General features: G+C 51.3%; 3 protein-coding genes across 15 annotated transcripts; 1 reads left to right on the top strand and 2 right to left on the bottom strand.

The window, feature by feature from the left end:
• Positions 1-203: 203 nt before the first annotated feature.
• Positions 204-6,605, bottom strand: Dkkl1 (dickkopf like acrosomal protein 1). 5 transcript variants are annotated; one of them, XM_047529066.1, is made up of 6 exons: positions 6,383-6,605; positions 5,166-5,324; positions 3,932-4,106; positions 3,383-3,523; positions 3,167-3,256; positions 204-565 (listed from the first exon to the last, which is right to left on the bottom strand). In XM_047529066.1, the coding sequence occupies exons 3-6, from the start codon at positions 4,085-4,087 to the stop codon at positions 254-256; spliced, it is 699 nt and encodes a 232-aa protein (XP_047385022.1). In that variant the 5' UTR covers positions 4,088-4,106; positions 5,166-5,324; positions 6,383-6,605; the 3' UTR covers positions 204-253. The 5 variants fall into 5 exon arrangements, with proteins under 5 accessions (XP_047385022.1, XP_047385021.1, XP_047385023.1 ...); XM_047529065.1 differs by lacking the exons at positions 5,166-5,324; positions 6,383-6,605 and adding an exon at positions 4,345-4,537; XM_047529067.1 differs by lacking the exons at positions 3,167-3,256; positions 6,383-6,605 and having other exon boundaries at positions 5,166-5,706.
• On the top strand, positions 5,820-20,602 carry Tead2 (TEA domain transcription factor 2). Of its 7 annotated transcripts, none has more exons than XM_047529059.1 (14): positions 5,869-5,887; positions 6,272-6,369; positions 7,603-7,840; positions 8,198-8,262; positions 8,720-8,782; positions 9,744-9,755; positions 9,982-10,089; positions 10,197-10,255; positions 12,679-12,743; positions 13,764-13,906; positions 16,215-16,388; positions 18,353-18,484; positions 19,118-19,270; positions 19,976-20,602. In XM_047529059.1, the coding sequence occupies exons 3-14, from the start codon at positions 7,609-7,611 to the stop codon at positions 20,087-20,089; spliced, it is 1,320 nt and encodes a 439-aa protein (XP_047385015.1). In that variant the 5' UTR covers positions 5,869-5,887; positions 6,272-6,369; positions 7,603-7,608; the 3' UTR covers positions 20,090-20,602. The 7 variants fall into 7 exon arrangements, with proteins under 7 accessions (XP_047385011.1, XP_047385013.1, XP_047385015.1 ...); XM_047529054.1 differs by having other exon boundaries at positions 5,870-5,887; positions 18,353-18,523; XM_047529055.1 differs by lacking the exon at positions 6,272-6,369 and having other exon boundaries at positions 5,820-5,887; positions 18,353-18,523.
• Positions 20,603-20,740: 138 nt separating this feature from the next.
• Positions 20,741-26,018, bottom strand: Cd37 (CD37 molecule). Of its 3 annotated transcripts, none has more exons than XM_047529064.1 (8): positions 25,844-26,018; positions 25,676-25,748; positions 24,581-24,705; positions 24,168-24,242; positions 23,415-23,519; positions 22,467-22,706; positions 22,012-22,095; positions 20,741-21,083 (listed from the first exon to the last, which is right to left on the bottom strand). In XM_047529064.1, exons 1-8 carry the CDS (start codon positions 25,910-25,912, stop codon positions 21,003-21,005), a joined length of 852 nt encoding a protein of 283 aa, XP_047385020.1. In that variant the 5' UTR covers positions 25,913-26,018; the 3' UTR covers positions 20,741-21,002. The 3 variants fall into 3 exon arrangements, with proteins under 3 accessions (XP_047385020.1, XP_047385019.1, XP_047385018.1); XM_047529063.1 differs by lacking the exon at positions 20,741-21,083 and adding an exon at positions 21,094-21,766 and having other exon boundaries at positions 22,467-22,550; XM_047529062.1 differs by lacking the exon at positions 20,741-21,083 and adding an exon at positions 21,096-21,766.

The following is a 26,018-nucleotide window of genomic DNA, read 5'->3' as shown; positions in this document are numbered from 1 at the left end:
TTGGGAACTGAGCAGATGAATGGGGCTGCAGGGGATGGAGTGGCTCAATCAGGACACAGATCTGAATGAGAAAACCGAGACTGGAGACAGGTGAGAGCTAGAACAGCTGGGCATCATGCTCAGGGTTCAGACTGGAGGCGACTATTGAGATCTGGTTGGCCAGGGCTTGGGGACAGATCCCCAAAGGAGATAGTGCTGTGTGATGTAAGAAGAACTTTATTTCCATCTGGTGTTGGGCTCCTGGTCCCCACCCTTATAGTTGCTGGGGGGGCCTGAGGATGTATAGGAAGTGGGTTTTGCGGGCAGGCAGTTTAGAGTGGGAGGAGCCCTGGATCCCATCTTCCAGGACATCCTCATGGGTCCCCTCTCGGAGCCCATCCCGGATGGCTTGCAGACGGTGCCGCTTCTCACTGAGCCAGCGACCACCCTCCTGGGCATCCTGGTGGGTCCTCCTCCGAGGCAGCTTCATGATCCAGAAGGATACCCGGGGATGGGGTTCTGGGTGGAAGTTGTCCATGAGTTTCTGGAGGGGCACCAGGGCTTCCTTCTCTTCCATCTTGGGTACCTGGAGAAGAAGAACAAGGAAACCCTCTCACACTCCAAACAGTACACCCAGGTGTGCTCAATCCCTGTGGAGTTGTCCAACCCCCTATGTAGCTGATAGGGTGCTGTGGAGTTTGAAAAGCTCTTTGAGGTTTACTATGCACTTGGGTTTGCGAACACTTGAGGATTAAAAATACTCAGGTTTATATAATACTTCAGGATTGAAAATGTTTTTTGGGGGGTTTCAAAAGTATAACAGAGAGCTTTAGGGTTTGTAACGCTTTTGGGGATTACAAAGCACTTTAGGAGGTTTTGAAGGCAGTTTGAAGTGGATAAAGCACTTAGGGATTAAAAGCTTTTGGGCTTACTAAAGAAATATGACCATAAATGCAACATGTCATCCTTGATTGATTCCTGATCAAAACTGAAAACCAGATTTCAAGGACAGCTTTGAGTCAAGTGGCAAATGGGAATATGAACTGATTTGTCTATTGGTCTTTGCTACTCAAGTGTGGGCCACGGTTGTGAGGCATGCAAATTAGTGAGTCCCACCCCACCTAGGCCTACCTAAGCAACATCTGTAACAAGCTGAGGTCTGAGAAGCCCTGTAGGAGATGGCTATTCTCACCAAATTTACACACATATATTTTTTTGGGGGGGGCAGATACTGGGAATTTAACCCAGGGGCAATTTGCCACTGAGCTACATCCCCAGCCCTTTTTAATTTTTTTTTTTTAATTTTGAGACAGGGTTTCACCAAGTTGCTTGGGAGCCTCCTTAAGTTGCTAAGGCTGGCCTTGAACTTACCATCCCTTCTGTCTTGGCCTCCCCAGTCACTGGGATTACAGGTGTGCACCACTGTGCCTGGCTTCCCAAATACATATTTTGAAATCCTAACCTTCAGTACCTCGGATGTGACCTTATTTGTGAATAGGGTCATTGCAGCTTTAATTAGGATGAGGTCTTAGGATGATGACTGGTGTTCTCTTGCAAAGAGACACAGTGGGAGGATGCCAGGCAGAGAAGGCAGAGATTGGGGCAAGGCATCTATAAGCTGAGGAACACCAAAGACTGCTAGTGAAACACCAGAAGCCATGGTTGAGGCATGGAACAGATTCTCCGCTCAGCCCTCAGAGAGGCCATCTCTGTTGACACCTTGATCTTGAACACCCAGACTCCAGAACTTTGAGACAAGAAATTTCTGCCATTTAAGCTGTCTAGTTTGTAGCACTTTGTTATGGCAACCCTATCAAAAATAGCAACCTTCAATTTTGGAGGGTGTAAAAATGGTACTTAGGTCATGAGGGAGAATATATTATTCTTAGATTTGTTGAAGTATTCAAAGGTGAAGTATCCAGATGTCAGCAATTAGCTATCATATGGCAAAATGTTAACAAGTAATGAATCTACTCCAGGCATTCTCAACCCAAGTCTGGAAACATTTGTTGTCACAACTGGAGGGGATGGGAGTGCTACTTCCTTCCAGTGGGAGGCCAGGGATGCTGTCAAACATCCTACAGTGCCCAGGTCAGCCCCACACAGTAAAGGACTGTCCTGCCCAAATGCCAATGATGCTGAGGTTGAGAAAATTTGGCCTATGAAAAAGGGAATGCAGGCATAATGAGTGTACTATTAAAAAATATTTTTTGTAGGTTTGAATTTTTTGTTGTTGTTATTGGTATATCAATCACCTCAAAACATTGATCATTTTTTTTTTTTTTGGTGTTGGGGACAGTCAAAAATCCCTCTGCTGGCTCTTTTGCAATGTACAATTAATTGTTATAGTTTGAAAATTTTAAAACAATATGTGCAGGAATGTGGGAACCACATGGATAAGCCATGTACTTTTAGGTAAATATACTCTGATGATTGCAAAGCACTTTGGGATTAGAATCACACATAGAGTTTTATGAAGGTGAAGTACACCTTTGGGATTGTATTTGGAGTTCATAAAGCACACTGGAATTAAAAATCACATTTTGCAGTTTACAAGGGAGAGGTTGACCAAGAACTTTTAGATTAAAAAATACTCTGAGGTTGGCAGAACACTTACTTTGAATAAAAACACATTTTGAGGTTTACAGGGGTGAAGCTTACCAAGCTCTTACAATCAAAGCACTTTTTGATTTACTTTTTTTCTTTCTTTTCCAGTGCTGGGAATTGAACTCAGGGTCTTGCACATGCTAGGCAAACCCTCTACCACTGAGTTAAAATATCAGTCCCCGCCTTTCTCTTTCGGAGTACTGAGGATTGAAGCCAGGGTACTTATCCACTAAGCTACACCCTCGGCCCTTTTTATTTTTTTATTTTGATTTGAGACAGGGTCTCACTAAGTTGCCTGGGTTGACCTCCTGCCTCAGTTTGGGTGTGCCACCACATCCTATTTGGCTTACTTTTAAAACACTTGGAGTCACAAAACCCTCTGGAGTTTACTAAATAGTTGGGGGTGTATTGTGAGGTAGTAAACCTTATTTCTGAGTTGGTCTGACCCTTTTGGCAGAGGACGAGGTTGAGGCTTAGAAAGAGGAAATTCCTCAGAGAGAGAGGAGGAGGATCAACCCTTCTTCCTAAACGACAGAAAGTGTTGAGGACTGGACACTTTAGGGACAGGGCATGTCCTAACCTTCCAGTCACCTTCCAGGCTCCCCTCTGGTTCAATGGATGCTACCACCTTCTCGGAGATGAGCACCTCTCCTGTCTTATTGTCAGTTACCTGTGAAAGAATGGGTTAAGAGGGTGAGAGCAAACCCAGTTTTCTCCTCTGCCCTGTCTGCAGAACTGTGGGTACTACAGCATGAGGGATGGTGGGGAGATGCCTGGGTCTTTTCTGCATACACACCTTATCAATCTGGAGGTGACTAGAGAGGGTGCTATTCCCCAGGTGACGCTCCTGGTTCTCCTCTTGGTGGAAGTTCCTGGGGAGGCCCCGGAAGTCCATGGGTGCAGAGAAGAAGCTGTCCAGACCCCGTAGCAGGTCATCCTAAAGCCAGAGGGGTAACCAGTAAGCTGTTGGGACCTCATATCTCTCCAGTGCATCTGCAGCCCTGCCAGGATGCCCTCAAGTTCTTTCCCAGTCCCTCCCATCTCCTTCCCTCTCTGTGCTCTGTTCCTTTGGACCTAACCTTTCATTCCCAAACCTCGTTTGTTGGGTCTCTACTCTGTTCCATTGCTTTACCCTCGCCTGTCAGGTTGTTTGTCCCTATCCTCTCTCTTCAGTCTCATCTTCCATTCTCCTTGTCTGTTACTTTTCCCTCTCTTTCTATTTTTTGTTGCCTTCTTTGTCCTTTGGACTTCTTTCCGTCTGATCCCATTCTCCGCCCCGACCTGTCTCTCACTCTGTCTCCCTGAAATCTTTCTCCACTTCCAAGCAACCCTTGCCATCACTTGCTTTCTGGAAAAGTCGACTGAAGCCTTGGAGTAGGCTCTGGAGGCCTAGAAAACCCGAGGATATCTCCTGGGGGTCAGTATCGCGGATAGGGGCCGCAGAGGAGGGTGGCACCAGGGCGGACGGGAGCAGCAGTAGCAGGATCAGCGGATGCCACATTGCGGGATGGGAGAGGAGGCTGTAGCAAGGGAAGGAGTCAGAACACTTATCCTGGCAGTGGCCACTCACCACCCGCCCAAGACCCCTTTCCTGCCCCTTGCCCAGGCACCGTCCCCTGTCTAGACAACTCCCCACACCACGCCGGTTAGCCCCTACTCCCCTTTTCTTCTATTCCTACCCATTCCGTCCCACCTAGTCACCTCTTCTTCAGACCCAGCTCTTTGGGTTCTGCTTCATACACGGTTCTCATTCCTCACCTTTGCCCACGCCCAGCCCCTTCTTCTGGGCCCCCTCCTTATGCTAGACCACAGCCCGGTCACCGGACTCCAGGACCACTCCGGTCACCGGACCACTCCGGGCCACGGACTGTTAAAATCCAAACAGTTCTGGTCTCGAGCCAACGCTACAGTCCTGGAGCGTTGGATGTGCTCCGCGAGGCGTAGCCACCCTCTATTATCTGACCACGCCCCCACCTGCTGACGTCACCCAAGAGCTCAGGCCTTTACTCCAGGGTCACGCCCGGGTGGGCAGAGCCACGCCTACATTCTTCGCTAACTACACCCCTTAGCCCGGAGCCGCTCTCATTCCCTGGCCTCGCCCCTATCATAGGACCACGCCCATATCGGTAGACCTCGGCCCTGCCTGTGTTCTCGGATTCTGGTCCGTCTATCCGAGACTCGCACCAATAGCAGATGGCCATGCCCCGTAACTTAGAGCCACGCCCCTGCACCTGGACCCCGCCTCTGAGCCGCTGATCTGGCTCCCGCGCTCAGTTTCATTCTCAGGTTCCTTGTGCTATGGAAACTCCAGAGTCCGGGTAGTTCTTCTAGTTCCCTCATTCTTCAGTTCGATATCTATCTCTGAACCTTTCTGCGTATCCCTTCTCTTTTTCCCTCTCCGGTTCCACTTAAAAAGTCCCGTTTTCTTTTGAAACTCAGTCCTATGCTCCATCTTCCAAGGAACGCCCCCCCCCCCTTCTCCTTCAGGACCCCAAGGTCTGGACGCCAGCCCCCTCTAGTCTTGTGAGTTATAAAACTGAACCCTTCATCTTTAACAGATCAGGAATCAGGGACCTCACCCCTCTTTTGTTAGACTCCGAGGCTCTCTCCGGTCCTGGGACCACTGCCATCGTCCACTACTAGAGCTTGGGGGTGGTAGACTATGCACCTCTGTGGACCTCCAATAAATTCCGAGGGTTTTGCCCACGACTCTTAACTCTGGTGAAGTCACAAGGAAGCTGTGTTGTCATAGGAAATCAGTTAAAATCCATCCCAGTACACTGATCTTCAAAAATAAAGTTGGGGATAACAGGAAGATTCTTTGTGTTCACATCACTTCTACATCTCCGACACAAACAAACTAGAGGGTAGCCCAGGACTCCACCTCTCCTCGATCACATCACCACGTCCAGGTCCCCGTCTCTACTCCTTCAGACCCAGTGTCCAGATGCCAGCCCTTCTCTCAGACCTAGGAGTCAAGGCCCTAGCCCCCTTCTTCAGACGCAGGTTTCTCGGCTCCCAATCTCCTCCCTCACACCCAGCAGTACGAATTCCCAATCTTCCTCCTCTCCTAGAGCCCAAGCATTCGAATCCTTGGTTCCTCCCAGCTTCCAGATTGACTCCATCTCTCCCGGAGCAAAAATCCTTCCCCAAACTGTCACAGTCAGATTCCCTTCCCGCAGTCGGCCTCCCGGGCCCGCCCCCCCTCCGGTCCCTCCCACTTTTCCCAAACAAAGCTCCCGGCAACTTTCTCCCTCGCAGCGCCCCGCCCGCCCGCGGCTCCCCAGCCCCAGGCCGGGAGGTAGGAAGGCGCCGGCGGGAGTCGGGATCCTGCTTTGGGGTGTGTGAGTTGGGGTGGGAAGTTACGCGTGATGAGGTGAGGCGTGTGTTTGTGGGACCCTCTCGCAACTGCTTGCCGCTCTCTTTTTGCCTGGGGGCCCGAGTTTGCGCTGGTGACCGAGCCCAAGTGTGGAGTTGGAACTTTCGCGGGAGTTAGGGTGTTGATGACGGGTCTGAATCTGGGAGTGTGCGCGCGGGAGTGGCTGAGAGCTGTGGACCCAGGCACTGGCGTGCGGTGCGTGAGTGTGAGCGGTGTCCCTTTGCAGCGAGAAAGACCCCTTGTGTATTTCTGACCGAACTGGTGAGCTCGTGTGATTTATGGGCGTCTGATCTCCCTTACCAAAAGGAAGGGTCCCCCGGGTGGCAGAGGAAGAACTATCGGGCGTCCTGGATGTTCTTTCTTGCCTTTTCGGAGATTTGGGGACTGGAGCGGTAAAATAGGAGGTATCTTTCTTACCCTGCTCATCCGTCCCTTTGTCTGGCCACATGGGGGAGGGCTGGTTTGGGATTTTGGCCTACGGGGGTCCTGAATGCTGCAGCGCCACCGGACTCGGCCTGGGGTCTTTGTCTGCCTCCGCCCTGGGTCCAGGGTCCGAAGGAGGAGGGGGATGGGAATCTGGACTCTGAGGTCCTGGGAAAGCCGTGGAAGACATGGAGCCTCCAAGGAGGCGGGATCGGGCTGTATTGGAAAAAGTTTTCCCTGTTCCCGGCCTCCGGAAAGTCACTGGGAACTTGGGTTGGATCTGAGCCCACGGCGCTGGGGGAGGGGAGGAGGCGGGGCCGAGGGCCGGAGGGGAGGCGCCCTCGCTGGCCAGCCCCTCCCCGATGGGGGTTGTGGGAAGCTGGGGGAGGGGACGCCTGGGCCCTTTGTTCTGGCACTCCAGATGGCCGAACGGCCTGTCCCCCAGGCTGTGGTTCTGTGGGTGCCCCTGGCTCCCAGCCTGTGGTTCTGTGGGCTTCCCCGTCCCCCAGCCTGTGGTTCTGTGGCTCTTTCCTGGTCTCCGTATCAGTTTCGGCCGAGTCTCTGTTCCTGTCTCATTTTATCTCTCTGTCTCTCTCCCGCTTCCTGCACCTCTTCCTCTCTCTGGATGTCAGTCCTCTTCACTCTGGATCTTGTGTCCCATTCGCTCTGGGTCTCTGTCCCCTCTTTCTGGGTCTACGCACAGCCGGTGTTGGGCCGACGCCCCTCCCCCTTCTAGCAGCTGCCGCTGGGCTGGCATCCTAGCACCTGTTCTTGGATTGGGACTGGATGGTTTCACCCACACTCTCCTTCCCTACAATTAACACGGCTCCTGTCTTTAAAATCAATAATCCACACCCAGAGTTTCAACCCTCATGGCCTTCTCGGCCATTACTCTGGGGTATTCAGAACTTCATCATAATCTAAGTTCCTCCGGAAACTCAGGGGACAACAGCTCCCCGAAGCTATCCCAGAAGTCCATCCCCTTTCTCCTCTAGGATCCAGGAGCTTGACCCCAGCTCTTCTCCCTAGACCCAGGAGTTCAGACCTCAGCCCTCCCTCAGAGCCAGAGGTCCAGGACCTAGTCCCTCCTCCCTCGGACCCAAGAGTTAGACTCCCAGCCCTCCTCCCTCAGACTCAGCGGTCTGACTCCCAGTCCTTAGCGCTGCAAGACCCTTTGGGTGGGAGGAAGGCTGCTGAGCTCTGTGTTCCTGCAGGCCCAGATGGGGGAACCCCGGGCTGGGGCCCCCCTGGACGATGGCAGCGGCTGGACAGGCAGTGAGGAAGGCAGTGAAGAGGGCACCGGCGGCAGCGAGGGGGCTGGGGGAGACGGGGGCCCAGATGCAGAGGGTGTCTGGAGCCCAGACATTGAGCAGAGCTTCCAGGAGGCCCTGGCCATCTACCCGCCATGTGGCCGCAGGAAAATCATTCTGTCTGATGAAGGCAAGATGTATGGTGAGTTCCCAGTGTCTTTTGACCTGACCCCCACCTACCATTTATCGTGCTCTAAGCATTGTCCCTGTAAACATGCATTGTGTCCTCCCAGTGATTCTCAGTTAGGAGCCAGTATCACCATTTGCACAGATGAGGAATTGGGCCCGGGAAGGTTAAGTGGTTTGCCTAAGGTCAGAGCTAGTATGTGGCAGGGATGGGATTTGCTCCCTGGCAGTCTGGCCCCCATAAAAGTGAGGAAACCAGCAGTCAAGACTGCTATAGCCCTTTGGGGACTGTTGCTACTCTCTTCTTCCCTGGTATCCTTTCTGCCCAGAAGTTCTGTTCATTGTCTAACTCTTTTTTATTTTGATTCTTCAGGTCGGAATGAACTGATTGCCCGCTATATCAAACTGAGAACAGGGAAGACCCGTACTCGCAAACAGGTCTCAGGACTGATTTCTGGGCTTCTGACTGGGGCCAGCTTATCCCCTTATGGCCATCTTTGTATGGACTAGTTCAGGCTCAAGGAGGCTCTGGTTCATGTGTTTTAGCTTGTCTCCTAGGCGTGTCTGGGAGTTTGAGCTAATTGTCCAATTGGCAGTAGTTTTCCTAACAGTTGTGCTAGAAGCAGTCAGATAGACCAAAATAGTCAAAGAGGGAAGGATGTAGCCAGGACAGGAGCCTGGATTTGTGGGGTCTGGAAGATTAGTGGTATTAGTAAGTTCTTGGCAGGAATAGCTTTGTGGGCACCATTGTGTTCAAATACTGCAGAAATGACCTACCTGTCTGTGGTCTTTCATGTCTAGCAGCTCTGTGGGGCACCTGAAGGAGCGAAGGGGGAGTGGACACAGAGATGGGTGGTTTTGTGACCTCAGTCTGCTTCTCCATCAATCCCTGCAGGTCTCTAGTCATATCCAGGTTTTGGCTCGAAGGAAATCAAGAGAAATCCAGTCCAAACTGAAGGTAAATGCCAAGGCAGGGACCCTGAGGGATGGACAGAGACCTGGGGGGAGGGCAGAGACTCAGAGGGATGGGGATGAAGACCCAGAAGATTGGGGGTACTGAGACCCTGGGTAGGGAGAGACCTAAGAAAGGGAGGAGACTGAGCTTGGGACAGGTAAGAAGGATGATCTGTGTGGCCCCCCTGTTGGCTCCTGCTCTTTTCCTCTTGCCTCTGCTCTTGGCCCTTCCTGGGAATCTCATTTCCTTTCCCCTCTTGTGCTCCGAGGGCTCCCTTTTTGATTCCTTTGGTTCATCTCCCCATCTCCAGCCCCCATGTGGCCTGCCTGTTTTTTTCTGTGCTCAGAAAGCTTCATTTCCTGTTGGAGATTTTCATATCCATTTTCTTTCTTTCTTTTTTTTTTTTCATCTTCTGGATTTCCTATTTCTTCTTGGCCTGAGACCCTCATTTTCTATCCCTCTGGGTACGAGATCATTTCTGCCTCTTCTTTTAGACTTGGAGATAATCACTTCCTGTCCTTTTTTTTTTTTTTTTTTTTTTTTTGTACTGGGAAGCTTTTCCTTCCTTTCTCTCTGGGCCTAAAAACCTTTGCTTCCTGCCTTTTCTGCACTGTCCCTATTTCCTCTCTGTTCTGCTTGGATTAGGAAACATTTACCTTCTATTCCCTGGGGGTGTGTAATTCTCATTTCCTGTTGCCTGGGCATCTGGAAACCTCTATTTCCAACTCTTTCTTGACCTAGAAACCCTCATTAGGGACTTATTCTGGGTGTAGAATCCCCCTTTCCTCTCTAGGTCTGGCCACCTCTGCTTCCTGATCCACATCTATCCATCACTCCCTGCTTGCTCAGCTCAGAGTGGCAGGGCTGTGCGGGCTGGTAGGATAGAGGAGGTAGGGGAGGCCAGGCTTCATTCCTAAATCATGTTTTCTTTCCTCCTGTGGAACCTTCCCCACCTCTTGGGCAGGCCTTGAATGTGGTAAGTCCCCCTGCCCATCTTCCCATGTACTCTTACCCCGGACAACTGCCCAGTCCCTAAGGAGACCCAGAGGGGTGAGGGCGCTAGGGAAAGGGGCTTAACCCTCTCCAACCCCTTGCCTTGACTCCCTGGATCTGTATCTCCCATCCTTGCCCCACCCCATCACTGTCCCACCCTGTTGTTGACTTGTGTCCCCCATTAATATGGACCTTCAACTTCCCCCCAGGACCAGGTTTCTAAGGACAAGGCTTTCCAGACGATGGCTACCATGTCCTCTGCCCAGCTCATCTCAGCACCTTCCCTACAGGCCAAACTGGGTCCTGCCGGTCCTCAGGTGGCCTGGGCTGGGAATTGTGGGGTTGGACTGGAGGGGCGGGTCTCCATTGCCAACAGAGGACCACCTGACACTCCTCTCCCCCACCTTCTTTGTCTTCTCTCTAGGCCACTGAGCTTTTCCAGTTTTGGTCAGGGGGCTCTGGCCCACCCTGGAATGTTCCAGAGTGAGTACTTTGTGTTCTGGCGTGGCACCTGACCCCTACCCTCCAAATTTCTCACCCCACCTTCCAACTTCCAACTCACTTTTGAACACAAATTCTGGAGCCAGGCTATTTGGATGTGAATCCTAGTGCTGCTCCTTTTTGGTGATGGGCCTTTGAGTAGGTGATTTCAATGCTCAGAACCTCAGTTTCTTCATCTCTAAAATGGGAGTAATAACCTTTCTTACAACATTGTTGGAATAAATGAATTTAACCTGTGTATAATGATTCAGATAGGACCTGGCACATAGGAAGTGCTCAGAACTGGGTCCAAGCTGTGATAGTGGGGAGAGGATGGGGCAGTGGAAGCCAGGAGGAGAAGGGATGCCATAGGCCCTGTCAGCTGGGATGGAGGGGAGGGGGCAAGCGTGGCTGGTGACTTGAGTTGGTGGGGCTATCTGGAGATGTGCAGCCTGCAAGAGGAGTTGGTTTGGACCTGGAGGATATCCATGAGAAAATGGCTCCCCAGAGGGATTGTCTGTGCCCCAGAGGCTCATGGGAAGACCATTGTAAGTCGAGAGTGTTAGGAGCCTCTGTATGTCCAGAGGCTGCTGGGACGGCTGAGAGGAGTCCCAGAGACTCATGCGAAGTGCATTTTCCATCCCAGAGAGGCTGGGTATTGGAAGGGCACAGGAAAATGTTGAGGGTATTGCCAGAGAAAGAGTAAGGTGACAGACTGGCATATCTAGTTCAGGAGTGAAGACTTTTCACTGTGGACAGAGGAGAACAAGTCCCCAGGGGCTGAAGGAATCACATGTTTGCAAAGGAAACCATTGCAGGAGGGGCCATTCACCAGCACTGCTCTGAGTGCTGGGTTCCCCGCTTTATGGAGCTGATATTCAAGTGTGTGTGGGGGTGCTGAATGTTAATTAAATCACCACCTACAGTAAAAACATGAAATTGAGGCATGTGAAGTGCTGTGAAGAACCATGGTAGCTTCTAGGTTGGAGAGAAAGTTCTGGGGATTTCTTTGAGATAGCATTGAAGACTGAGTAGAGCTTACCCAGGTAAAGAATGGGTGTGGGAATATTTCAGGCAAAGAAAATAGCATGTGACAAGGCCCTGAGGTAGGAAAGTAGTAAGTTCCAGGAAATGACAGATGGCCAGTATTAAGCAGATGGCCAGTCAGGTATTTATTGAGCACCTATAAAATGTCTGGTACTGTGTTCAGTTTTGAGACCAGGCAGTGAACAAAGGAGACAGACTCCTCATCTTTTTTTAAAATTTGTTTTAGTGTTAATAGACCTTTATTTCATTTATTTATATGTGGTGCCGAGAATCGAACCCAGTGCCCCACACATGCTAGGCAAACACTCCTCATCTTTATGGAGCCTTATACAATTGGTGAGGGGAGGAGATAGACAGTATACATGTAAAAATCATGAATTAAGAAGAGGAATAACTACAAGAAATAAAGCAGGGCTCATAAGCTCTATTTTATTTTGTTTAGTTTTTTGGGGGGGTGCCTCACACATGCTAGGCAAGAGCTCTACCACTGATCCACCAAGAGCTCTATTTTAGACAGGGGTCAGAGTAGTCCTTTCTGAGAAGTTAGCATTAGAGTAATGACCCTGATGACAAAAAATTATGTCAATAAGCAGAGTATTGGAGTTTAGTTTTCAGAATTGACATGACAATTGATACAACAAGGACTGGGGCAGAGTCCCTGGGAGGTGGGGTCTGAAGGTTCCTGGAGGTCTCTTCTGATCCTGGTTTTTCACTTGGTGCCTTGACTTCTCTCCTGACCTCTGACCTCCAAGTTTCCTCACCACCATCTCTCCTCGGCTACCTCTGGGTTTCTGGAGCTGAGTCTGAATCTAGGCCATTAGCCATAGGTGACTATTTACATTAAAATTAAGTGGTGCGAAAATTCAGATCTTTAGGTGTGCTGGCCACACTGCTGCTTGGGCACAGGTGGCCAGTGGCTTCTGCAGCATGTACTGTGGTGTACACATGGAACATTTCCATCAAACAGAAAGTTTCACTGGACGGCACCGCCTCTCCACCCTGACCTTTGGCCTGATGTCTGGTCATTTTCTTCCAGTTCTCCCGACCCTTCAGCTTCTCCTTTCTCCAAACCCCCATCTTCTGTGTCTTCTCCCCATCTCCCAAGACCTGCTTTCTCTTCTCTTTCTGGCATTTTGTGAGAGGCACTGGGTTTGAGTCCAGCCTCTACTGTACCCTTACTGTGTGACTTTGAGCAGGTTGATTGATCCCTCTGTGCCTCAGTTTCCTCACTTGCAAAACGAGAAGAGCAGTAATTGCACCTGCCTCAGTGGCTGTGAGTCTTCAGTGAGACCATGCCCATAGTGTGTTAGCACAGGGTCTGCACCCCTGCCTCCCTGCACCTCTCCACTGTGCTGACCCTGGCTTCCTTTGTCCTTCAGCGTGAAGCCATTCTCACAGACACCGTTCTCCTTGTCACTGACTCCCCCATCTACTGACCTCCCAGGTAAGAGCCCGTTATCTTCCTTTCTTTGTGTTCCCTCTCTACCTTTGACCCCAGATCTCTCCTTCAACCTTCCATTAATCAGGGGACACATTCTTACGGAGTCAGGGTGTCTGATGGGGGCAGATGTGTGTTTGGAAAGGTAAGTGGCAGAATTCACAACGGTTAAGAACACAGCTTCTGTATCTAAACATCCTGGGTTTGTGTCTGCCACGTGCTAGTTCATGGGACATTGGGAAGTGTATTAGTCAAGATTCTTTCAGTTGCAAGAGAAAGAAACCCAAATCAAACTGAATGAAGTGGGTGGGGGAGAAGAACTTATTGGTTTCAATTAACTGATAGTCCAGAATTATGACTTCGGTCTTGGCTGGGTAGCACAGGACCTACTTCCATCTGCTTTCCTCTGTGGTGATTCCATGTTCAACCAACATCTTGGCAGCCAAGATGTTTTTCAGAAGTCCATGCTGATGTGACCCTGAACAGTCAACATTAACTGGTGAGACAGCAAGTCCCTAGCTAGCTCAGGTTCCACAGATTCATCAATTAGGAATACCTACGGCTGCAAGTAATATAATATCCAAATTCATAGTGCCTTACATAGAAAAGACTTGCTTTAATGATTCCATATAACAACTCTGCAGGTGGGCTGCTTCTCTGTTCAGCAGCTCAACAGTATCAGGACTGTAGTTCCCTTGGCCTCTGTCTTATTGTGGCTAGATGGCTTCTCCAACTCCAAACATCACGTTCTCAAGCAGGACTTGGCCAGGGCCAAAAACTTTCTCCTCCCAAAGTTCTGTCTTTTTTATTCAGGAAGAAACTCCTTCCCAGAAGCCCCCCAGCAGATTTCCCCTAACGTCTCATTGGCCAGGACTGTGTCACATGGCCACCTCTAGCTGCATGGGAGGCTGGGAAAGTGAGTATTTAGCTTTTTCAGCTTCTAAGTGGAGGCAGGCAAGAGAGCACAGTGCCTGATGCAGTCAGGAAATGTTAGCCATTTTTATTGTTTGTTCTCTCTCTCTCTAGGGTACGAGCCTCCCCAAGCCCTCTCACCCCTGCCCCCACCTGCCCCATCACCCCCAGCCTGGCAGGCTCGGGCTCTGGGCACTGCCCGGTTGCAGCTGGTGGAGTTCTCAGCCTTTGTGGAACCACCTGATGCAGTTGACTCCGTAAGTGAAATTTTGGGATTGTCACTGGGGGATTTGGGAATGTCGAGGGTGACTGGGAGGGAAGAGAGCAGCGCTTCCTTGACTTGGTAGAAATCAGAATCACCTGGAGGGCTTGTGAAACTGACTGCTGGGCCCCACCCCAGAATTTCTGATCTAGATGGGAAGTTTGAGAATTTGCATTGCTAACCATCTCCCAGATGAGGTTAAGGCAGGTGGTCCCAGGGACCATGTTTTGAGAACCGCTAGCATAAAGGAACTGGATGGTCATGGGGTCACAGGTTGTGAAGGTCAGAGGAACTCCCCAGGACATCATTCATTCATTTATCAAACATATTTGAGCTCCTGTTGTTTGATAGGCTTTGCGATACACGTTAGGAACCTGGAGAAGCAGATCTTATTTCTGGGAGCTCAGATTTCTCCTGGGCTAGGATGGAGATGGATTCTGTACTAGCCAGGGTGGGCCAGCTGTTAGAGGAAACAACTCCCAGTGCTCAGGAATTGAATACCATAGAAAATTTTCACTCATGTTTCAATGTGGGTGGTGGGCAGGAATCTTCCACATGCTTATTTGGGGATCCAGGCTCCTTCCATTTCATGGTTCTGCCATTTTCTAGGACTTCAGAATCGGCTGCTGGATAATCTGCATCTGGCCAGCAGATGGTGGAAGGGAGAGAGGCAAGATTATTCTGGAGATTTTTTGCCTTTGACTTGGATGTGGCCATGATCAAGTCTGCTCACATCTCATTGGCTATAACTTAGTCATGTGGTCACAACTAACTGCAAAGGGTCCTGGGAAATGTAGTTTAGTGCTGTGTATAGGAGTTTGTGAACCCATAGCAGTCTCTGCCATGCCGCATAAGCACCAGTGAAATCACCAATCACAGTAAATGACTATTCTGGTAAAACTTGAGTTGGATTAGGTTAAAATCTCCTAATCTCCATGCCACTTGGAGGAAAAATTAAAGTCTGTTCAATTTGCCCACAAAGATCTGCACGGTCCCATTCTCTGTGCTGGTACCTCCTGCCCTTTCATCCTGGCTCAGTCTGCTCCAGTCCCCAGCCGACTTGCTCTTTCTTGAACACACTAGGCCCTCTACTGCTCTTCCTGGAATTGCATACCCCACATCACGCATGCTGTGACTCATTCTCACCATTTCTTCAGGACGATTACTTTCTTCTAGGCTTTCCCAAACCACTTAATGGAAATATCAGGTGCCATCACTTTCAGCTTCTTTACTTATGATTTCTTTTCATAGCATACATTGCTTCCTGAAATTTATATTAACTGTAAGTTGATTTTTAAAGTTTTCTTTCTTAGTCAGTAGACTGTGAAATCCATGAGGTCAGGGACTTCGTCTTGTAGTCCCAGGACTCAGAATAATGTCTGCATACAGTAGGCCTCTCAAGGCATGTCTGTTGAATAATGAGTATGTGCTGACATTGAGGAAGTTTGAGTTTTTGTGGATATACAGAGGACAAATTCTCTGGGAAGTCAGTGAAGGCTTCCTGAGATGACTGTATTTGAGTTGAACTTTGAGGGTTGTATGGGGGTTTGCCATGGGCAGCAGTAGATGCTCTAGGTGTAGAGATGGGCAGAGCATGGAATTTCCAGAGAAACAAATAATAGAGTAGTGGGAGTTGGTGGGGCTGTGGATGGGTAGGCAGTGCTGATTCTCGTCTGGCTTCCTCTTAAGTGCGATTGGGGAACCATGGAAAGGATGGGGTGGAGAGACCCTGTCTGTGATCAAAAGAGGCTTCTAGGAATAGGCAGATTTGCTTAACTTGGGTCTGGAAAGATGGACAGAAGATTTGTGTTGGAGGAGACGATGGAGAGGACCTTTAGGATATGGGAGAAATTAAGAAATCATGAGAATTAGGACAGATGAGGAGTCTTGGATATGGGCTATGTGAATTCCTATCCATCCACCTATCCATCCATTGAATGATCATGAGCACCTGTTCTATACAGAGCTGGGGACACTGGGGAGCCATGGAAGGACTGAGCACAAGAGAGGGCCAGGATCTGCTTTGGAGAGCCCTGTTAGGAATGAGATGGAAAGGAGACATTGGAGACTGGGAAGTCAGAGCGGATGAGGCCTGAGCTAATGCTGTCACAGAGCTGGGGCCGAGGAACTGGGAGTGCTGGGGCAGATGGTTGTGAACAGTTCTTGGGGTACTGGCCCAGCACTAATGGATAGTGTGGAGCAGCAGGCTGGAGCTGCGGGGATGGTGACAGCATGGGATGGACTCTTGCAGTGAAGTCAGGAGTTCAGCCCTCCCCTTCTCACCCATGGTTGGCCCTCCTCAGTACCAGAGGCACCTGTTTGTGCACATCAGTCAGCACTGTCCCAGTCCTGGAGCACCCCCGCTGGAGAGTGTGGATGTCCGGCAGATCTACGACAAATTTCCTGAGAAAAAGGGTGGTCTGCGGGAGCTGTATGATCGAGGCCCTCCCCATGCCTTTTTCTTGGTCAAGTTCTGGGTAAGTTCTGGCAGCAAAACCAAGTTCTGCTCAAAAACTATGTGACATCCCAGCTAAGACCACAGGGAGAGTCTCAGTTCTCAGAGCGTTGAGTATCAGCTCCTGTTGCAAGAAGGAACTCTGAAGAGTCCAGCCCCTGGAGTGGGATGGAGGCACTTGAGCCTACCCAGATCCTCCTAGATACCACCCCCAGTCATGGGACTAACATGGCTTGGGATTGGCTTGCCACGTTCAGGTGACTCCAGGTCCCACCTGACCACACCAACACTGTTGCTAAGGAACAGCCCCCTCCCTTAACCTATGGGGGTGTGGAGAGTTCTGGTCTCTACAGAGGGGACTGAGACTTTGCTAGTTTTTACCAGACCCTGTGGCTAGAGAATGTCTTGCCCTGAGGAAGTGACTAAAGGAACTGGGGAATGGCTTTGTAAAGTTCTGTATTTCACAATCATTTATTGAACATTTACTAAACCTGATACCAGCGTCAGTACATAGTCATCCCCTCAGTGTGTCTGGATTTCACATCCACAGATTCATCAAACTGCAGGTGGAAAATGTAGTTAGGCTTATGATGGTTGTGTTTGTGCTAACATGTACAGATGTTTTTTTCTTGTCATTATTCCCTAAACAATACAGGATAACAACTATTTACATAGCATTTACATTGTATTAGGTGTTATAAGTCACCCAGAAATGATTTAAAGTATACAGGAGCATGTGTATAGGTTATATTAGGGACTTGAATGTCTGCAGACCTTGGAATCTATGAGGAATCCTGGAACCAGTATCTCCTGGAAACCAAGGGATGACTGTATATAACTGTGACCAAGGATTCATCTTGGGTCCCCTCCCCCACCCCCCCAGTGCTGGGGATTGAACCCAGGGCCTTGTGCTTGCAAGGCAAGCACTCTACCAACTGAGCTATATTCCCAGCCTCTATCTTGAGTATTTTTAAAGCCTATTTGGTTTGGTGTCCAGTACAATAACTGACACTATTAGGGCTCAACAAATGTTTTGTGAATGTTTAGGGGATATTAACTCCTGTGGTAACTAGGGTGGTAGAGGAATAGTCTCTCAGAAGGAATCCTACTAGGGGCTTGAGATGTACTGGTCTTGCTGGATATGATTGACCATGGTTTTAAAGCTTTCTGGTTTGTGGTGTGAAGGCCCGAGGTAACTCCCGGTATGAGCTGCAGATGTCTTGGGTGTTGTTAGAGCTTAAGACAGGCCCAACCAATTCCCAGGTCTGGAGAGCCACCCCTTTAGGAAGCCTGCTGGTAAGGCCTTGGGTGTTGCCTGGATTCACAGGGTCCTGTTGCCAGGGTGGAGGATGGAGTCAGGCTTCTGAGGAGAGTGATCTGGCAAGATGTTAGCAACTAAAGTTAGGAAGAGGAGAGGTATCCTCTACCTCCCAAGGAGGTGGCTCAGACTTGGCCTTTATTAGGCCCTTCCTGGTCTAATGACACTTGACCACCTGTCTGCACACTTGGCATCTGGGATGATGAAGGGGATCTCACCTCCAACCCTCAGTTGAAAGTGCTAGAGAATGTTCTGGAGAGGAGTCCAGCCCTGTTGCTAGGGAGTAGTACTTACCTTAGCAACCAAGATAGTGAAGAGCTCTGAGGGAAGTCACTGGGCCTCAACCTGTTGCTAGAGGTAACTGTCTCCTTAGTAATCAGGCCCTCGGAAGGGGCTGAACTCTTAAATTAGGGGCTTCAAGGGGAAAAACATGAATTCCAGAGTTCCTTGGCTACTGGGGAGAGACAGCCAGGGTCATTTTGGGGACCCAGACTTTCCCAAAACTGATGGAATAGGTGGGTCTTCTCCAGAAACCAGCTCATGGAGATATGGGAACTTTGAAAGCTGAAGGAGATAGACAACTATAGGGGCAACAGGGGAAACCAGGCTCTGGGGCAGAGTTTATAAAGATGTCCCCTCCTACTCACCTGTGCCTCCCCATCTCCCAGGCGGACCTGAACTGGGGCCCAAGTGGTGAGGAGGCAGGGGCTGGCAGCAGTGGCGGCAGCAGCGGTGGCTTCTATGGAGTGAGCAGCCAGTATGAGAGCCTGGAGCACATGACCCTCACCTGCTCCTCCAAGGTCTGCTCCTTTGGCAAGCAGGTGGTGGAGAAGGTGGAGGTGAGGCTGGAGGTGTGGGCTCTGGGCAGGCGAGTGCCCACCATCTCCCCTCTGGGGGTGCCCCACAGACCAGGAGCCGTGATGGCATGGGCATTGGCAGGGTGGGGGATGGGGAGCAGTCCCAGCCTCTCTGGGGGTTCTAGTGTCTGAGATTGGAGCTAATACAGAGTTCAGAAGTCACAGTTAGGGGGCATTTCGAAGGCTGAAAGGTGTGGAGGTTGTCAGTAAGATTCAAAAGATTCTTATGGATTTGGAGGAGTTTGCAGGGCAAGGAGGTTCAGAAGTCACATTTAGGGGTTGCTGAGGCTTTGGGGGTTTTAAGTACAGTTTGTAGATGTCATGGGGGAAGGGTCTTTGGAGGTCTGGAGATCCAACAAAGTTGTTGAGGGTTCAGAGGGTGTGGAGGGGTTTCTGGTTTGCCTGCCCAGACCCTAACTCGGAAGACCCTGAGTGTTCAGGGCCTGGTCTCTGGGCACTGTGGGTGGACTGCTGAAGGGGAGATGGCAGTGGGAGTGAGGGGCATGGTGGGCCTGATTCTCAGGTGCTCTGCGTGTGTCTCAGCCACTCTCCTCCCCACTCCCTGCCCCTGTTCAGACGGAGCGGGCCCAGCTGGAGGACGGGCGCTTCGTGTACCGTCTGCTGCGTTCGCCCATGTGTGAGTACCTGGTGAATTTCTTGCACAAGCTGCGGCAGCTCCCCGAGCGATACATGATGAACAGCGTCCTTGAGAACTTCACCATCCTCCAGGTGACATGGGGGCGGGGTCTGACTGGAATAGAGACCCCGGATGTAGAAGAGCGTGCCCTCCACAGACTCTTAGCTTAGGGGATCCCTTTACCCAGGGGACTGATGCAGAAGGAACCCCACAAGGAATCCTCATCCTGGAAACTGAGGCAGTAAGGACTGCACAGATGACCCTTAGCTCAGAGGTTCTGTTCCCCCAGGGAACTGATGTTTTGGGGACTTCACAGCACTCCCACATAGGAGGATCCCTCCCTCATTGGGGAAACTACATGGGGGACACTTCAAGGTGATTCTCAGCTTCCCAGGGAATTTAACCTGGCTCAGGGATCATGAGATAAAAGGAGTCCATTTAATTTGGGGGGGTGTGCTGAGGTAGAGACCTGTTGACTGGGGCATCTGAAGTGACTCTCTTTACCTCTATCATGGTAGAGACCTCTTTTACCTGGGGAATGTGATGTGAGGTGTGCACTGACATTGAGACATACGCCATCTGATTTGAGGCCCCTCCACTGCTACCCTCATCTTAGGGACAACCCCTATTGCCAGGGAACCTGACCTGCTGGGAATCCGTTTACTTGGGGAACATAATGTGGTGGGCACTGCTCTACTGGGAGGTGGTAAAGAGGCCTGCTGGAGTTCCCCTGGTAACCTGGGAAGGCCCCATGGATCCTTCCAAGCATAATCCCATTCTCCTGGCCTCCCTGGCAGGTGGTGACAAACAGAGATACCCAGGAACTGCTGCTGTGCACCGCCTACGTCTTTGAGGTCTCCACCAGTGAGCGTGGGGCCCAGCACCACATTTACCGCCTGGTCAGGGATTGAAGAAGGAACCCGCAATTGACTCACCCCAGAACACCCTCCTCCTAGGAAGGACCCTCCAGCTCTCTTCATGATTCTTATTTGGGGAGGGGGCTGTGATGGAAAGGGGCTGACCTCAGAGGCCTGAGCAACTGGGACTGTCTCCTATTAGAAAGGACCCCCAAAACTGCTCAGTGACCTGAACAAGCTAACACTGAGGATAGACCCCAGTACTGGAACCTCACAGGGGTGTCTGAAACTCCAAAGCATCAGGGATTGGGGACAGGAGTGAGACAACCCCCAGGTACACCACTGGCTTCTTGGCCTCTGACACTCTTCTGGATGTTTTGGCAGGCCCTGGTTCCACATTGGTTTGTCCCCCTTTTTTCCAGCTGCCTCCCCCCCAAGTATCTGCCTCCCTCCCTTCTGATCTGTGATGTCACAAATTGAGGATTAACCTTTTTTTGTGCAGGAGCAGAGCCAGGTGGGCCCTGCAAATATTTTGTTTTTTAAAATATAACAAAGTATTTATACATGGGTGTTAGGTTGTGACTTTATCCGTAGCTGAGTAAGGAGGGGTGTGCATTTTCTAATCTCATCTCCCCTCTTCTAAGTGAGCCTCGGGTTAGACTGCTGCCTCCCTTCCCCTCTCAAAGTGTTTTGGTTTGTGTTCTGACAAAGTAAGGCCATTTTACCAAAATGCAGGGGATTTATTTGAGGTTTGAGCGAAAAATAATCTTGTGGGAGGTGGTAGGCCAACAGATGAGGCAAAGAAAGGAAGTATGTGTGGGCAGGAAGCCCCAGGTCCCTCAGGGGTGTTGGTGGCAGTGGCCAGGCAGACACCTGGGTCCCCAAGGGAATGAGGAGGGCTCAAGAGAAACAGATATTTACAAGCCACAGGAAAGTGTCCAGGGCACCTGAAGGGGCGGGGTAGGGCCTAGCGGTATCGAGCCAGCTGGTTGTAGTAGACGTAGTCCAGGTTTCTGCACAGGAATATCGAGAGCGTCATGAAGCCGAGCTATGGAGAAAGAAGACGCGATCAGAAATGTCGAAGGGCTTCCAGCAACAGGGGTGTGACTTTGTCCCTGAAAGCAGAAAAGTCAGGGGGTGGGGTCAGGGCAAGAAAATAAGGCGCCTAAGCTGCTAAGTGTGTGTGTGTGTGTGTGTGTGTGCGCGCGCGCGCGTGTGTGTTGGGGGTAGGTAGAAAGTGGGTGGGGCCAGAGAAAGAAGTGGGGTAAGTTGAGAGCCGGGAAGTCCTGTTGCAACAGGTGGGGAGGCGGTGGGGTTGAGCCCGAGAAGGAGTCAGGTCAGAAGCAAGCCTAGGGTCCTTTATTCTGGAGGCTTATCTGTTTCCCCCTCCACTTCGGCTTCTACGTCCGCCTCAGCCTCCATCTCTGCGCTAGAGCTCCCGGTATCGGGCTGCTCCTCGTCTTGATCCGAAAGCCGCCAGGGCCCCAGGGCCATGGGAAGCTTGCCCTGCGGGACCTTGTCCCCCCAGTTGGGGCAGGCACCTGCCATGCCCCATCCACCCCAGGGAGCACTGGTACGCCCGCTGCTGGTGAGCACGCCACAGCGACCGCCACCACTGTCGGCGCTAAGGCAGGGCGGAGAGCTTGAACCACCACTGCCGGGGATTTGCGACTCGGGTTCCGGGCGGAGTGCTTTGCGCTGCAACTGTAAGCTCAGCACCATCACACTCACCTGCGAAGAAAGGGGAGGAATATTGTGGCCAGTAACAGGCGACTTTCCTGCGTACGGCCAATCAGGGCTCGTCGAAGCTAGGACTCCGCCCCTTCCCATCCATCCAGAGACTGAGGTGGGAGAGCCCGGAGGGGGCGGGACTCCAAGACGCATGCGTCTTTCCCAGGTTACTGGAGGACTAGGGGTTAAGGGCCGGGCTGTCTATGGACTAGAGTCAATCGCAAGCGCGAGCGGGGCCAAATCACCTCGAGTAGACCGACGCCCAGACAAATGCCCACTATGGAGATGAGGTTGTTGTGTAGCCACTTCTGGAGGCTCTGCGCGCAGCCCTGGACGTGTAGGGAAAGGTTAAAGGTAGCTTTCTAGGATTCGTCCTCAGGCCTACCCCCAGCGTCCTTCACAGCCTAGCCCTCTCTTCTCAGACACCGACCCATTTTTCCAGTTATCTGGATTCTCTAGTCAGCTTGTGTGCACCCGCCTCACCTCTCCCAAATATCTGCCCGCCGTACTTGTCAGTTAAGGCCCTCGCCCTTTCCTCAGACTCCGCCCCTTTTAGGGGGGCTCCGGTCCCTCCTGTAGTACTGTTCCTTCGAGCCCCACCCTTCTCTCGGCCCCGCCCACCTCAGGCGACAACCCCCCCGCCCCCATGCCACGCCCTACCTGTTGTTCCGTCTGGTTTCTGCTCCAAACCCTTTCTTACCTCGCGGTAGATATGACCATTTGCAGGGACCACGCAGATGTCCATACTGTGCCTGGGTCGTGCCCGCGGTCCGAACCGACTGAGCTGGGGGAAGATAATCTTATCGAAGACTGAGGAGTCATTGGTCGCCGCCGAGGAGTTGTAGCAGGAGCAGGGCACCCGGTGCGCTTCCGACCCGTTGCCTCTTAGAATTAGGACCGGGAACCAGTCCTGCGGGGAGTGCCAGCCGCAGCAGCGCAGCTGAGAGAAAAATACCAGTCAGAAACCGGGACTGGCCTGATGCAAGTGTTGGGGATCTGGGTGATGGATATGAGGTCATGCCGGGGAGCATGGTTCCTGGCCGAGTGGTTCGTGCAGGGGAAGGAAAGGTGAGCTGGGCTGGGACCGCGATGGGGCCAGGGCTAGGGCCAGGAAAGACACTTAAGAACACTGGAGAGATGTGAGTTACCGGATGACTGGGGTAGAAGAGAAGCATCACGTTGTGAACCTGAAACTAGGTCGGAGATGCAAGACTACGTCGCACAGGGTTAACTGGATGGGGGCGCAGAGCTACATGTCTAGAGAGTGGAGTCTTTATGAGGGTTGGGTTCTTGTGGGAGTCAGAGGTAAAGGCAGGAACCTAGTCATGCTAAGCTGTTGGAGATGGGGTTCCCACCTCGTGAGGGCAGGGGTAGAGTCTCGAGGCAGAGGATGGAGCCACGCCAGAGTCCAGGTGCTGGGCTAAGATGGAGCCAGTTATATTATCATATGGGGGCGGGAGACCACATCCCGCACCGGTAGTGGGAGTGGGGGTAGGATGAGTGAGTAGGTTTACACTGGAGTCCTGGAGCTGGAGGCTGGGGCCAGTAGGGGCGGAGTCTCCTTGATGCATAGGACTGAACTCAGTCACTTTAGAATACTGGAGCTGGAGAAGGGGTACACGTCCAGGTTGGGTAGGGGCTCATGTACCTGGAACTGCACATAGTCCCAGCTCTCCTCAGCTGCTGTCTCCTCCGGATCGGCGCGGTAGTTTTGGATGGCTTCTAGCACGATGTCCTGCACCCTTCGCTCCAGCTGAGAGTTTGTGAGTGAGGCTGGGCCCTATCAGCCCCATCCCGCTCCAGCCCCTCCAAGACTGTTCAGTGCCAACGGGACCCTGGGCATATCTTTGCGGTGATTTCGGTTCCTCCCTGAATGGTTAGCTTGTTGCTCAGAATCTTTCTGCGTGTTTCTGTTGTCCTCCCACTATTTCTAGGGGTCATTAGTTATCTATAGAATTTTGCGGGGGCTTCTATTTCTCAGTTTCTCTCCCTCCCCACCCCTCTCCATTGGCAGGGGCTTGTTATGTTGCCCAGGCTGGTCTCCAACTCCTAGACTCCAGGGATTCTCCTGCCTTAGCCTCCCCAGTGGCTGAGTATCTGAGGCTGCTGACTGGACACCGTGCAGGACTTTCCCTTTGGACCTCTGCATTTCTATCTCTCTGTATATGTCCTTGTGTCTTTGTGACTTTCTCTGTCTCTTTCTTTGTGTGTCTTTCTGTCAGCCTCTGTATCTGCATTTCTGTCCTTCTGTATCTCTGTATCCCTGTTTTCATCTTCTTTCCTGTTATTTCTTTGTCTATGTCAGCACCTGTCTGCCTCCACCCCGCCTCCATCCCTCCAGCAAACCCCATCAGCTACCCAATCAGTTGCCAGGGATGGGGTGTTATTGGCAGGAGCTCACCCGGAGCCGCTGAGTGGAGATGAGGATTCCTAGGGTGATCTGAGTGGCAAACAGGAGCAGCAGCATCCCAAAATACTAGTGGGTAGAGGGGAGAGGTCAGGCTGACCTTGCCCCCTGACCTTTTTAAATTAATTAATTAATTAATTTTGGGGGTACCAAGGATTGAACTAAGGGCACTCGACCACTGAGCTACATCCCCATTCCTATTTTGTATTTTATTTAGAGACAGGGTCTCACTGAGTTGCTTAGGGTCTCACTAAGTTGCTGAGGCTGGCTTTGAACTTGAGATCTTCCTGCCTCAGCCTCCCCAGCCGTTGGAATTACAGGCATGTGCCACTACACTCAGCTCCCCTGGTCTTTTTTGATGGGGGACTGGCGTGTTCTTGGGGATAGTCAGTGGGCAGGGCACTCACCAGACCCAGAAGGCAGCGGAGCTCCTTGAGGGCCCCTACACAACCCAGGAGGGCCAGGCCCATGGTGAGGATTCCTGAGATGGCCAGGATCTTAGACCAGATCTGCAGGGTCACGAAGCTCAAACCTGGAAGGAGAGGCAGTGATGGTGGACAGACAGCGCCAGGCAACTCCATACCCGCCACCCCCAGGCACGTCCCTGTGCTCTGGATGTCCTTTTCTCTGAATCTGTTTGCTGTTCTCTGGGACTGTCTTTGCCCTTCTCAAGTCTGTTTCTCTTCTGAGACTTTCTCCTACTATCTCCCTGCCTGTGTTCTTCCCATCTGGATTTCTGTCCTTCTATTTGGCTCTCATTTTCTCTTTTTCTCCTTCAGCACCTCCTCATCCCTGATACTGTCGGCCCCATCACTTGTTCCATGACTTTGCCTCTGTCACTTAAACCTCCCCAAAGCCAAGGGAATAGTAATGTTTATTTCCTAGAGGTTATTTTGTGGTTGTTGTTGTTTGTTTTTGTTTTGTGAGACAGGGTTTTGCTCTGTTGCCTGTCTGGCCTCAAACCCCTGGACTCAAGTGATCCTCCTCCCTCAGCCTCCTGAAAGTTGTGTCACTACATCCAGCCACATGTAGCATATGTTGATCCCAGCCCTAATGCAGGGCAAACACTTATTAAATGTGAACCATTAGAATTTTGATGGTTACCCACTTCTTTTTTTTTTCATTATGGCTATTAATATAGCATTTGCTGCTCTTCTGCTTCCTTGCTGTGTGACACCCAACAAGGAACTTCCCCTCTCTGAACCTCAAGAGAGGGGAAGGTTTATCAGAGGACCTGATAAGCATCAGTCCAAGATCTGGAACAGGAAGAGCTTGAGAAATGAATATCATTCTCACTATTATTATGATTGGTGTGCATAACCCCATTTTCCAGAGGACGACAGCTCTGAGAAGCACAGTAACAGTGGTGGGGCTGGCACCTGCCTGGGGAATCAGGCACTCCAGGCCTCCTTAGGATGAGGGACCCCAGGAGGCTGCTTGGTGGCAGGCTGGGTCCAGGTCTGCTCCAGGAAGTCCCTCCCTGACTGCCCCAGTTCCCTCACCCACAAACGACACGAAGCTGGTCTTGTCAATAAGGATCCAGATACCAAAGCAGAAAATCAGGCTTCCTAGGACCTGGGGAAAGGAGATGGGAATGTGACAGTGGGCAGGGGAAATGAAGTCCACGGGCAGGTGGGGGGCGGGGGCTGCGTAGCCGTGGGGCAACTCACAAAGAAGAAGAGGTTGAAAACGAAGAGGAAGTACTTGATGAGGCTGAGGCAGCTCTTCTGGGCAGACATCTTCACCTAGAGTGTAGAGTAACTAGCTGGACGGACCAGGCAGAAGAGGTGTTGGTGGTGGGGAGACAGGCGGAGCGACAGAGGCCGAGAGGAGACAGAAAGAAAG

The sequence above is a fragment of the Sciurus carolinensis genome, chromosome 16 (assembly GCF_902686445.1).
Source record: "Sciurus carolinensis chromosome 16, mSciCar1.2, whole genome shotgun sequence".
Lineage (NCBI taxonomy): Eukaryota > Metazoa > Chordata > Mammalia > Rodentia > Sciuridae > Sciurus > Sciurus carolinensis.
The sequence above is the reverse complement of the archived record's forward strand: the minus strand, read 5'-3'. Positions and strand labels throughout refer to the sequence as shown.

What these genes read in the sequence shown, in the direction of transcription:
- Dkkl1 (XM_047529066.1), bottom strand. Translation starts at nt 4,087, where the DNA reads ATGTGGCATCCGCTGATCCTGCTACTGCTGCTCCCGTCCGCCCTGGTG. An exon ending in TCAGTCGACTTTTCCAGAAA is followed by an intron (nt 3,524 to 3,931) that starts GCAAGTGATGGC and finishes CTCTGGCTTTAG; the next exon opens with GATGACCTGCTACGGGGTCT. An exon ending in GCCTGGAAGGTGACTGGAAG is followed by an intron (nt 566 to 3,166) that starts GTTAGGACATGC and finishes CTTCTTCTCCAG; the next exon opens with GTACCCAAGATGGAAGAGAA.
- Tead2 (XM_047529055.1), top strand. Translation starts at nt 7,609, where the DNA reads ATGGGGGAACCCCGGGCTGGGGCCCCCCTGGACGATGGCAGCGGCTGG. An exon ending in CACCTGATGCAGTTGACTCC is followed by an intron (nt 13,907 to 16,214) that starts GTAAGTGAAATT and finishes GGCCCTCCTCAG; the next exon opens with TACCAGAGGCACCTGTTTGT. An exon ending in AGGTGGTGGAGAAGGTGGAG is followed by an intron (nt 18,524 to 19,117) that starts GTGAGGCTGGAG and finishes GCCCCTGTTCAG; the next exon opens with ACGGAGCGGGCCCAGCTGGA.
- Cd37 (XM_047529062.1), bottom strand. Translation starts at nt 25,912, where the DNA reads ATGTCTGCCCAGAAGAGCTGCCTCAGCCTCATCAAGTACTTCCTCTTC. An exon ending in CAGCTTCGTGTCGTTTGTGG is followed by an intron (nt 24,706 to 25,675) that starts GTGAGGGAACTG and finishes CTCTCCTTCCAG; the next exon opens with GTTTGAGCTTCGTGACCCTG. An exon ending in GGGACTATGTGCAGTTCCAG is followed by an intron (nt 22,707 to 23,414) that starts GTACATGAGCCC and finishes TTTTTCTCTCAG; the next exon opens with CTGCGCTGCTGCGGCTGGCA.